The sequence below is a fragment of the Ceratotherium simum genome, chromosome 28 (genome assembly GCF_057802395.1).
Source record: "Ceratotherium simum simum isolate JZ-2026a chromosome 28, ASM5780239v1, whole genome shotgun sequence".
In the NCBI taxonomy this organism is placed as follows: Eukaryota; Metazoa; Chordata; class Mammalia; order Perissodactyla; family Rhinocerotidae; genus Ceratotherium; species Ceratotherium simum.
Window position 1 is genome coordinate 15,465,110 of NC_141927.1, and position 12,030 is coordinate 15,477,139.

The window sequence follows — 12,030 nt, forward strand, 5'->3', positions numbered from 1 at the left end:
ATCAAGGAGTAATTTCAACTTTCAAGTCTTATTATTTAAGAAATACTTTTTGTAAGGCTTTAGCTGCCATAGATGATGACTCCTCTGATGGATCTGGGCAAAGTAAGTTGAAAACCTGGAAAGGATTCACCATTCTAGATGCCATTAAGAACATTCATGATTCATGGGAAGAGGTCAAAATATCAACACCAGCAAGAGTTTGGAAGAAGTTCATTCCAGCCCTCATGATGACTTGGAGGGGTTCAAGACTTCAGCAGAGGAAGTAACTGCAGATGTGGTGGAAATAGCAAGAGAACTAGAATCAGAAGTGGAGCCTGAAGATGTGACTGAATTGCTGCCTTCTCATGATAAAACTTGGAGTTCTCTATTGTGGAGTTGAAAATGGCAACAGCAGAGTTTGAGAGGATTGACTCCAATTTTGAAAGAAGTTCTACAGTGGGTAAAAATGCTGTCAAACAGCATAGCATACTACAGAGAAATCCTTAGTGAAAGGAAGAGTCAATTGATGTGACAAACTTCACCATTATCTTATTTTAAAAAACTGTCAAAGCCATCTCAACCTTCAGCAACCAGCACCCTGATCAGTCAGCAGCCGTTGAGACAAGACCCTCCACCAGCAGAGATTTTGACTCACTGAAGGATCAGATGATGGTTAACATTCTTTAGATATAAAGTACTTTTAAATTAAGGTTTACACGTTGTTTTTTTAGACATAATGCTATTGTACACCTAGTAGACTACAGCACAGTATAAATATAACTTTTATATGCACTAGGGAACCAAAAAAATTCATGTGACTCGCTTTATTGCCGTGGTCTGGAACCAAACCCGCAGTATCTCCCAGGTATGCTTGCATTGGGTTTCTTCCATAGTAGGCCCACAGCACATGAGGAGATAGGAGACGAGAGTTCCACAAGAGTTTGGGGGGAGGGACTAATGACAATTTTTCATGGTTGACTAAGTTTTTTAAAAAGCCACCTCCAAGGGCACATCAACCAGTCAGCGAATCCACTTGTTCCAGCAGGAGGTGGGAGGTGGGGATGGGGGTGGAGCATGGGGAGGAGCGCCACTCAGCTTGGGAATTGGTGCCTTCCAAGTGTCGCCGTGCGTCACCCCCGGCCTCCAGGTCTCCCCTGAGCCCCACCACCTAAACGCACACCCTCCCCCCCCCCGGACATCGGCGCCACCTCGACCACCTCCCACATCGGACTCCTGAGGGTTCCTCTGGCGAAGTCCAGCCAAGAGGGCTCCCTGGACTCGGCGCGAACAGCCCGCCTCCTCCCGCGTCTCCGCCCCCGCCGGGGCCGCCGGGCGCCGAGGAAGGCGAGGGTGCCGCCGCTGGAAAATGAGCGGTGCCCGGAGGGTGGCCCGGAGCTGCAGGTAACGCGCGCCGGACCTCGGCCGGAGCGGGCTCCGCACCCCCTCCCCTGCCCGGCGCGGCGCCCCGATGCGCCCGCCCGCGGCTGTGCCCAGGGCCGGCGCGGGGCGTCCCGGGCGCTGGGGCGCAGGGTGGGGGCGCGCGGTGAGCCCCGGCCTTGGGGGGCACTAACGCTCCCCGCTTGTCGCGCAGCGACGTTCTGGCGGCTGTTCCCAGGAGCGGCGGGAGGCGGCGGCTGCCGTGAGCCGGGTGCGCGCAGCGGGCGCCGGATGCCTCCGAAGATGGAGAAGTTTCTGCAGATCGCGCCTCACTCTCTGGCCATCATCCTGGGCCCGGCCGAGGGGCCGACGGGGGAGAGGCCCCGGGCTGCTCAGCCCTCGCCCCCGAACCAGCCCCGGCAGCTCGCCCGGCACCACATCGGCTACGAAATCTTCGCCGACTTCAAAGCTGAGAACATGCAGCACTTCTGGAACAAGAAGGTGACGGCCGCGGTGGCCGAGACCTTCTTCCTGGGCTGGATCGACGAGCAGGTCCTGCTCATCCAGGGCAAGGAGGAGCATCTGGAGGCGCTGCGCGAGGGCTGGACGCGCCGGGCGCTGCGGCCGCCCTCGGGCTTCCACATCCGCTGCCTTGGTGAGTCCCGCCGTCCCCTCCCCGCCCGTCCCGGCCCGGGACCCCCGCCCCGCCCTGAGCTCTCTTCGGGCACCGGGAAGGGGACGGCGCGCAGGCCCGGCTCCCCCGGCGCCCCGCGCCTCCCTCCACCCCCGCGCCCCGCCGGGGGAGGGGCCGGCGGCCGTCTGCGAGCGCGAGATTGGGGAACTTCCTGGCACCTGAAACGGGCATTTGTACCTTTCCCCACCCGCCTCCCCGGCCGCCCCGGCGGAGCCTCCCTGGCGGCGCGGGCGGCGCGTCCCCGTGGGGCGGTGCCTGGGGCTGGCCAGGTAGGCGGCGCCGGAGGCTCGGCGGCTCGGCGGCCGCTCCGGGGTCTGCGAGTCTCTTTTCTGCTCTGCTCGGGCCGGGGCGAGTGTGCGAACCAGAGAGAAGTGGAGAGAGCGGATCCAGGTAGCATCAGGTAGAACGCGCTCTACGCGGGAGGCGGCGGCGGGCAGTTCAGGTGCGAGGTGGCCCCCGGGACGTCCCTTCCGCGCGCGGCGACCCTGCCTGCGCCTCCGCGCCTCCCCGGCTGCTCTGCCGCGGGGGTCGCGGCCCGCAGCTCTGGTGCTGGCTGAGTTTTAAGCGTTGGCATTTCTGTGCAAGACAAAGTTGTAGATTTCGTTTTCAAGGTCTTGCCTCCAGTACATCTTTCTGCAAGTCGTTTTGTGTGTTTGAGGAAGGAAAGGCACGCGGAGGACAGAGGAAAGTCTGATCGTCACCAAAAGAGAAAACACTTGTATTTGGGGAGGAGACCCGATAGGTGATATTCGTTGCGCGCTTCCCATGTTGCCTGACTTGCTGTTTTTTCTTGAACTTTTTAATACGTTTTTTTCTTAGTCCAGTTTGCATCTCTTTTAGCATATTCTTTTCTAGGTTTGTACCTCGGGCCCGGTGGCTAGAAGCGTATATAGGAAATAGTAGTGTTTTATGAAACGATTTCAAGAAAGAAAGCATTCTTTCTAGTCCCAAGGTTTAGAAATTCTTTCATGACATTTTGGGAGGAGGTCAAAAGTTCAAAGGCTGGAAGACTAAAGCCGCCTTTTTCGTTACCCACTGTTGCTACGCTGCCTTCCTCTGAAGGATTAGCTTTTACCTGCTAATGTGTCTTCCTCTATGCGTTTGGCAAATTTATGACATTTTAAATTTTGTAGTGTTTTGTCTGTTTTTGCATAGCAGAAGTCTTTACAAAGCTTCCCTTGAATTGAGTAGACAAAAAACTAGTAAAGCTTGCAACTTGTGTGTTTTGTAACCTGTGCTGAATTTTAAAAGGTGCCTGATTTTTTTTTTTTTTTTGACTTTAGCAAAAACCTCAATGGAGTCTCTGTAATTAAGCTGCCTTAGTAAAGGGGCCAAGATTAATGCCTCTGAGACTTGATCCAGTCTTGTACTGTAAGACTGCAACTCATTAGGAAGTAAGAATATATGTAGTCGCTTTTATGCACTGTATAGATTGCTCTATGGCATTTTAGTAGTTTTCTTTTAAACTTGACTTCGTCCTTATTTTTTACTTTGGAAAATTTCAAACATATACAAAAGTAGTATAGTACAGAAATATTATATTTAACCCCTGTGTACCCATCATCCAACTTCAAAATTTATCAGTACATGGACAGTCTTGTTTCATTTATACCCTCTTCTTCCCCTCCACCATTTTGAAATCCCATACATTATATCATTTGGTTTGTAAATATTTCGGTTGTTCATATTTTTTTCATTTCAGCAGAATTTATAATCTCATAGGAATTGGCGATCTGTCATAGTAACCCAAGAGAAATATTTTGGCAGTTTTAAAGGTTGCAGATTGCTGTAGTTGATTGACTGTTGCCCTGATCTAGCTAGGTAGCGTGGGCGGTCTCAAGCTGACTGGCAGCTGGTGGGTTGGGCAGTGGCATTGCTCAGCTCAGCCCCTACCTCAGTCCCATCCTAGGAAGCAAAGGGATTACCTCCTGAGGCGTCAGATAAAGGAGCAGGGTGATGCCTGCTGCGATCCAAGTGGTAACTTTCTTTTGAACTGCCTGCGGGGTTCAGAATCTCTACTAGGATTCCACTTTTGCTTCAGTAATGATGGTAAAATGCTGAATTGTTTGAGAGAGTTTATCTACTGCAAGAATTCTCTAAGGGAGCCTCGGTGTCGGTGTCTGCTGCAGGCTTCCTAATTTTTTGTTGCAAGATCTTTATTGAGCTTTGAAATTCCCAAGTCTGGGAGCCACTGATGACTGGCTCACAGTCTTTTATTCTGAGCCACGAGAGATGTATGGACAAGTTCATATGCTCGAAAAAACAAAAAACAGAACCCAAAACACAAGAGTATACTGAGAGGGAGCCTGGCTGTCACTCTACTCTGAAAAGAGTGACATCATCCTAGGAATGCCCTTGAATCTGTCTAATTTATGTACAAAAGCAGGAATCAATCACTATCTTGGATCTTTATTATTAGTAATACATTTCTGGCAGCATACCTTTCAACTGATCCCTCAGACTGTACTACCTATGTTATCAGTTACTTTTATGTTGTGATTTTTGCTAATTAGTTCATGGGTGTGAAATAGCCAGAGAACCAGACCCAAAGCTGAGCATTACAGAAGGCATTTTATTCCCACTTGTTGAACCTGAATAAATTCATCAGCCACCAGTAGTCCTCTTAAATAATTGGTAGGAAAATGCCAGTTTAAATTTTATTATTCTTATGGTAAATAATTATTCACAAAATCTGATTGTTTTCCAGGTGGTCTCTTAGAGCCCATCTTAGGGAGTGGTAATAAAATTGTTCTGCTAGATCCTCCCAGTGAAGAAAGAGAGGAATGACTTTGCTCTTTTCTTGAGTTTGGTTCTCCTGGGTGTGTGGGCTGAGACAGCCCGGAGTGGAGACAGGAGTGCAGAAGAGGTCTGCGCATGTGCCGTATTCTGGCCATGCCGCCCTGCAGATGAGCCAAGCCATCGCCTTCGCAGCAGGACTGATAACAAGCTAGCGTTTTGTTTTGTAACTTGAAAGATTTGTATTGAAGTTGCAAGCATTTTGGTGCCTGTAATTCCAAAAGTATGTGGTTCTAACCAACCTAAAATTTCAGGTGGGGTCGGACAATGAGATGATTACAGGATTCAACAAGTGGCAGGAAATTAAGCAACTCAGAGGAAAAGAAGTTTTGATTTGGAATATACAGATCCACTACTTAGAAGTAACCTACTCTGAGCATGTAGGAAAAAGGTCAGACTTTTGATTTCCAGGACCCTCAAAGGGGATATGTGTGTGCAGGAAACTAGTAAGGTTTTAAAATTGTACTGTGTGCTGTAAATCACATTAAGTTAAATCCCATACGTGTTTATTGAGTACCTACTAATGCCGGTCTCTGTGTCACTTGTGAGGTTATAAAGACTGATGAGGCATATGGTCTTTTTGGGGACTCTGAGACAGGAAACTCAGAGTGTGCTAAGTGTTTCGAGGACAGTGAGCAAGGAGCATTACTTCTGCCTTGTGAGCTGTTAGGGAGGTTTCCCAGAGCTGAGGCTGGAGCTGGGCCTTGTACAGATGTGGGGTGCAGGGGGTTCGTGCAGAACAGAAGGGCTTTCCCACCCGGCAAGAGCATGAACAGAGTCACAGGGCTGGGGAGTTCAGGAGGTGTTTGGTAACTGGCTGGTGTGGGTGTGGGTGGAGGGTGGTGTGATAAGACCAGGGAAAGGGAGGCTAGGGCCAGGTGTGATGATTTGGAAGCTGCTGGTGTCTTTTGAGCAGGGGGAGGGGTGAGATGATTTGATCTTCAGTATAATGAGCATTCTGGGCCCAGTGAGGGTGATTGATGGGACTGGGAGGGGGTGAGACATAGGCATACCAGCTACAAGTCTGTTGAAGCAGTTGTGGAGAGAGATGGTGAGTTGTGGAGAGAGTATGGGAGCATTTGCTCTTTTATGGTACTTTCCCAAGGTCAAGTGTTGGTATCCTAACGAAGATACCATTTGAGCCATGTTGAGTCTGGAGGGCCTTCCTGCCCCAGTCACAAACCCATAGGCCTTTGTGGGGAGCCACCATCAGCCTTAGATCCAGCAGTCAATCCTCCTGGATACCCCTAACCTCAGATCTCAGGAAGCAGGGTTTAGTGTCTCTGTCCCCTCCTCCCCTCCAGTGGCTCTTTATACTTTCCCAGTTTATCTTTCGATATTTAAATAGTTAGGACCAAATATTTTTTTTAGACTTTAAATTAGAACTTATATTTTACATTATAAAATTGTTTAGAACATATAGGCATCAGGATTTTTTCCTATTCCAAAATCTTTATTGGTTTTCTCAAAAAGAGGTGCTCTCTTAAAGTGGTTTCTCCAAAGACTAAATTTTTTTCTTTTCTTTTTTTACTGAGGAAGATTGGGTCTGAGCTAACATCTGTTGCCAATCTTCCTCTTTTTTGCTTGAGGAACATCACCCTGAGCTAACATCTGTGGCAGTCTTCCTCTATTTTGTATAACTTTATTTATTTATTTTTTCCCCCAAAGCCCCAGTAGATAGTTGTATGTCATAGCTGCACATCCTTCTAGTTGCTGTATGTGGGACGCGGCCTCAGCATGGCTGGAGAAGCGGTGTGTCGGCGCACGGCCGGGATCCGAACCCGGGCCGCCAAAGTGGAGCGTGCCGAACTTAACTACTAGGCCACTATTTGGCCCTCCAAATAGTAAAATTTTAGGACAGAACTGTATTTTTAAAAAATGTATACTGCAAAACAATTTGTATATATCCCCCCCAAAAATTGATTTATTTAAGTCAACTTAAAATTGAATAATATTCCTAGACTGATGGCTGGGATTGCTTGATGATTGTTATAAAGCTTTTTGAATTAGAGATATTGATTCATTCAACAACGGGAGCACCTACCATTTTCCAGGATTTGTTCTGGGAACTGAAGTGGAGAACAAGTCAGACACAGTCCTTGTACTTTTGGAGGTTCCATTCTGGTGGGGCAACAGACATTTCAAAAATTAAAGAAATAAGAATTTCAGATAGTTATAAGTGCTATAAAAATTAAGCAGAATAGAGAGTGATGGGGAGAAATGAGATAATAGCTAACATTTATTGATCATTTACTATTTTCTAAGTGCTTTCTTTTTATTAACTAATCTCTAAGACACTTATACCATTTAAGTATCGTATTTTTCCCATTTTACAAATGAGGAAATTGAGGAACCAAAAGACAAGTACTTCTCCAAGGACAACTAGTTAGCAAGTGATAGAGCTGGGATCTGGACCCAGACAGGGAGATGATAGAGCCAGTGCTCTGAGTGACAGCTCTGTAATACCTCTTGTTTGACAAAGCAGTTGACTGACAGGCAGTTGGCCAACAATGAAAGAGGAGCAGATGGAAATTAGCTTGACATGTTGGAGGAACAGAAGAGAAAGCCAGTGTGGCTGAGGCTTGTTGAGCCAACAAAAGAATGGAAGGTGTGACAGGAGATGAGGTCAGAGGGGCTGGCCAGGTCCAGGTCATGTGGTGCCTCGTGGGATTTTATTCTGTGGTGACAAGGCTTTGAGTATATCCAATAAGTATAGAGCACTGGTTTGGGGTCTGTAAAATATCCAGAAAGGTTTAAGATGTGGACCTCACTCTTAGAAAAGCTCACCTCTCGTATTAAAATCTCAGGATTAAGCCTAAACAGTGAACAATGGTGCATTTCAAGTTTTATTAATTTCTAGCTAGTCATAAAAATATTTTTATGAATTACCTCATTCTAGCTCAAAGATATTTTCAGTAAAGGTGTGTCAGTTTCATTGTAATAAAGCATTTAGAATGAACTTCTGAGACTCAAGGCCTTGTTGTGATAACTGAGAGGTTTTGCAAAAATTTCACCTCTTATGGCTTAGTTCTATCTTGAGCATGTGTTCGTTCCCCTCTCGCATTAAGAGGTGAATTTGCCATTTATCATCAAATTCTTTTTAAAGGGACATAAAATTGAAAGGGTATCTATCTGTCTGTGTCTCTTGTGCTGGTGTAGAAGCACTCAGATGCTTTCAGTTCCTGAGGTCGATCACATATTTTGGATTAAAAAACCCAGAGGGGTTTGTTATATACAAACTACTTGCTATAAATAATTTTAAATGATTCATTCTGCTTAAAATATCTCACCCAGTGATGTGTGATTACCTTAAAAATAGAATTTTCAGTGTAGAGGGTGGGTTTTAACATAGTGAAAGTTTGGAGACTGTGCTTGTGTCATTCTACTCAGTTTATACATTTGTAAGACAAGTTTGAAACCCGTCCATTCTGTGTTATAGATATAGATGTAATATAATCGCAGATATTCCTTAATTTGGGGGAACTAATTATCTGGTTTATAGTTTATCTCAATGGGGAGGTTAAATAGATGTATTGATAAGGTACAAGCTATGAATATAATCTATTAATTTACAATCTATTATATGTATATTATAAATATAAAAATTTATCTTTCAGAAGGTCCTATGCCAAGACCTTTTTTTTTTTGGCTGAGGAAGATTGGCCCTGAGCTAACATCTGTGCCAGTCTTCGTCTATTTTGTATGTGGGTTGCCACCACAGCACGGCCGCTCATGACTGATGTAGGCCTGCGCCCAGGAACTGAACCTGGGCCGCCGAAGTGGAGTGCGGTAAACTTAACTACTAGGCCACGGGGCCAGCCCCCAAGAGCTTTTTAATAAACTTAAATCACACTGGCATCAGAGGACATTTAAAGCAGCTCTTCATATTTTGATATCAATCAATCTCTCTTGATAGACAACAGTAAATTTGGGCACTGTCAAGGGCCAGAAATAGAGGTGTCTCTTTGAAGAATTTGATAAATGACTTAGATAAAGAGGTAAAGAGGATTCATCAGAGTCTCTAGGGGTGAAGATGAGGGTACCCCCTCCTAGGAGGGCAGACCCGGCTAGAGAGAAAGTCCACAGGATGGTGGTGGACACCACAAGGAGCAGACCCCAGGTCTTAAGATGTTCCTGTGATGGTAACAGTGTGAAAGCATACCTCTGTGCTGTCAGTTTTCTCAATTTCTTATAAAGGCCCTATAATATAATTTTCTAAAATAAGACCCATCTGTCAATATAAAATGGTTTGTCTCTGTAACCAGGATGCCACCTTCCCCCGCCCCAAGAACAAACACGTGGAGAACGTATGATGATGTCCCTCAGAATGTCTCCAGGGCATGGATGCAGGTTGATTAGTTCGAAGCAGCAATGACTTGAAGTGACTTCCAACGAAAGTGAAAGAAGAGAGCGCCAAAGCAGGACTGCATTCGAACATCAAGAAGACAAAAATCATGACTACAGAAGAACTACGCAACTTGAACGTAGACAATGAAGTGGTTGAAATTGTTGAAAATTTGGTTTACCTTGGTTCAGTCATCAGTTGAAATGGAGACATCGGGCCGGCCCTGTGGCTTGGTGGTTAAGTGCGCGCGCTGCGATGCTGGAGGCCCGGGTTCTGATCCCGGGCGTGCATCGAGGCACCACTTCTCCGTCCATCCTGAGGCCGAGTCCCACATACAGCAACTAGAAGGATGTGCAGCTATGACATACAACTATCTACTGGGGCTTTGGGGGGAAAAAAATAAAATAAATAAAATCTTTAAAAAAAAAAAAAAAAGAAATGGAGACATCAAGAGAAGACTGAGACTTGGAAGGTCAGCAATGAAAGAATTAGGAAAGATCATTAAGTGTGAGGAAGTGTCATCAGAGTCCAAGGCCAAGATTATCCACACCATGGATTCCCAACTGCTATGTATGGGTGAGACAGCTGGCCAGTGAAGCAGGCTGACAGGAAAAAAGTGGATTTATGTGAAATATGGCATTGGAAGAGATACCCTGGACAGGCAGAAAAATGAACAAGTGAGTCCTAGAGCAAATTAAGCCTGAACTATCACTGGAGGCAAAAATGATAATACTGAGGCTGTCCTACTTTGGGCACATCATGAGAAAGCAGGATTCCCTTGGAAAAGACAATAAGGCTGGCAAAAGTAAAAGGCAGCAGGGAAAGAGGCAGATGGATTGACTCCATAAAGGAAGCCATAGACATGAGTCTACAAAAGCTGAGTAGGGCTGTTGAGCACAGAACATTGTGGACATCAGTCATTCATAGGGTCACCAGGAGTCAGAGCCAACTTGATGGCATGTAACAAGTCCGAAATAACTTCTTTCTCATGAATCTTGGGGTCCCTGGAGGTCCCTAAGGCTTACCAATGTCTTTAAGGGATGGAATCCAGTGTGGTGAGATTCTATCTTCTTACCACCTGAGATTGCTGCAGCCTTCTGTCTTCTTAGTGAACTTGAGGGTGCTGAGAGGATGCTGGCTCAAAGGGTGGCTCTGAATGCAATAGTCCTATTTTGTTGCTGCCTCAGGAACTTTGCCACCTCTTAGCGTTTCCTTCTGTCACTGCCACCCTTCTTCCAATGCTGTGTCAGACACCTTCCTCCCCGACCCCATCCACCACTGTCTCTCCAGGGTTTGGGCAACTTTTCCTTTCAAACCGATTACATCTCTGCCTTTCTACTTCTACATAAAGTCCCCCCCACCCTCGAATTTTCTGGAATCTGAAGGTCTCCTTATAGGTCCATTTCCAGGACAATAGAGCCTGATTGTCTGCTTTTCTAAGGAAAGTTCTCTTCAGAGATTCCGGGCTTATACCCCACCCCCAGTGACCACTCCGCCACCCTTGGAAGTGACCTTCGTAAGTCCAAGATAGTTTTCTGACACCTTCATGCTGGAAAAGAGGGGAGAACCTTCTACATATTTAACCACTTAGAGGGGACACCACCCCTGATATGATTCTCAAAACAGAATTTTATTTATTTACAGATATCCCCAAACTTTTGGCTATTGCCCCTTTAGGCTGCTTTCTACTCTTGGGACAGTCCTGCAGTTGCAAGCCACCTGTTGGCCATAACTGCCCCAGAGAGCTGTCAGTGTTTGCAGCCACTCCTGTACCGATCCTGATTTCCTTCCCTCTCAATTCCACATTGACACTTTCTCAAGGTGGCAGCTGTGTTTTGTCCACACAGCCACAGACTCACCAACCTTCCAGCCCAGTTTCTTAATACTTCCTGCTTGTGTGGTGGCAGGATTGAGCTGGGGGGCTGAGCCTGGGCAAGGTGGGAGGGACCATGTGTGAAACAGAAGGTGTGTGAGGGGAGAAGATGGGAGTGTGGGAGAGGATGCATGTCCATGACTGGGACATGACATTTGGCCAGGGACAAGATAGAAGAAGAGGAGAAATAAGGGGGGCAGGGAACCCGTGGAAGCTGTCTGGTTCATGTGAGGCGCAGGACAATTTCAGATTGGAAGGAGTCTTGCCGTCAATCAGATCTTCTTCTTGGAGGTTGTTTGGAAGAACATAGGGCTGAGCTCTGCATTGTCTCTGCCAGTCTTGCCAAGGCGAGGAGGATTACGGGCTCTAATATGTGCCTGCAGTACAGGGTTTTCTCCTGCTGTGTGAAAAGACTATCCAGGCTGGACAGTTCACCTTGGCTTTTTTTTCCTCTGCTTTTGGCCAACAAACCAGACACTTCTGGACTACTCTGGAGGAAGTGAAAGGATGATACAGCTCAATGAACACTGCCATCCTTCTGGAAAGAAATTCCAACTCTTTATCTCCTTGATGATAGTCACATTTATGCCATAATCTCCTTATATTTCCAATATTCACCCAGATCCTCAAAGTTTCTTCCTCCAGGATCACCTCTTGCCCTGGAGGTTCTGATGGCTGAGACTTGCCCCCTTGGTTCGTTCTGTTTTGGTCTTGATAAGCTTGGGAAGACTTGGAAGGCCCGCTGACTTTGGAGTTAATATAGAATCGCAGGAGACATGAATGATTCTTTTTTCGTTATGGGGGACTTTGTGACCAGTGCAATTTGTCTAGGTTGATCACTTTCCTTTCATCAGAGTCTGGTTATTAATTTGTTTAAAAAAAAAAAAAAGAGGCTTTCAGTTAGTAGACTGTGAAGCGCTAATGTAGAACAATGAAAGCAGTACTTCAGAAACCATGTCTCTCGGG

At 46.5% G+C, this 12,030-nt stretch overlaps 1 protein-coding gene across 2 annotated transcripts in view; it reads left to right on the forward strand.

Moving 5' to 3' along the window:
* The first annotated feature begins 1,155 nt into the window (after positions 1-1,155).
* Positions 1,156-12,030, forward strand: part of STOX2 (storkhead box 2) — a 216,189-nt gene continuing 205,314 nt past the window's right edge. For both annotated transcript variants that reach the window (XM_014786240.2, XM_014786241.2), the window contains exons 1-2: positions 1,156-1,380; positions 1,571-2,011. In XM_014786240.2, coding sequence (XP_014641726.1) covers positions 1,648-2,011 — 364 coding nt within the window. In that variant the 5' untranslated portion in view covers positions 1,156-1,380; positions 1,571-1,647. The remainder of the gene's footprint in view (positions 1,381-1,570; positions 2,012-12,030) is intronic.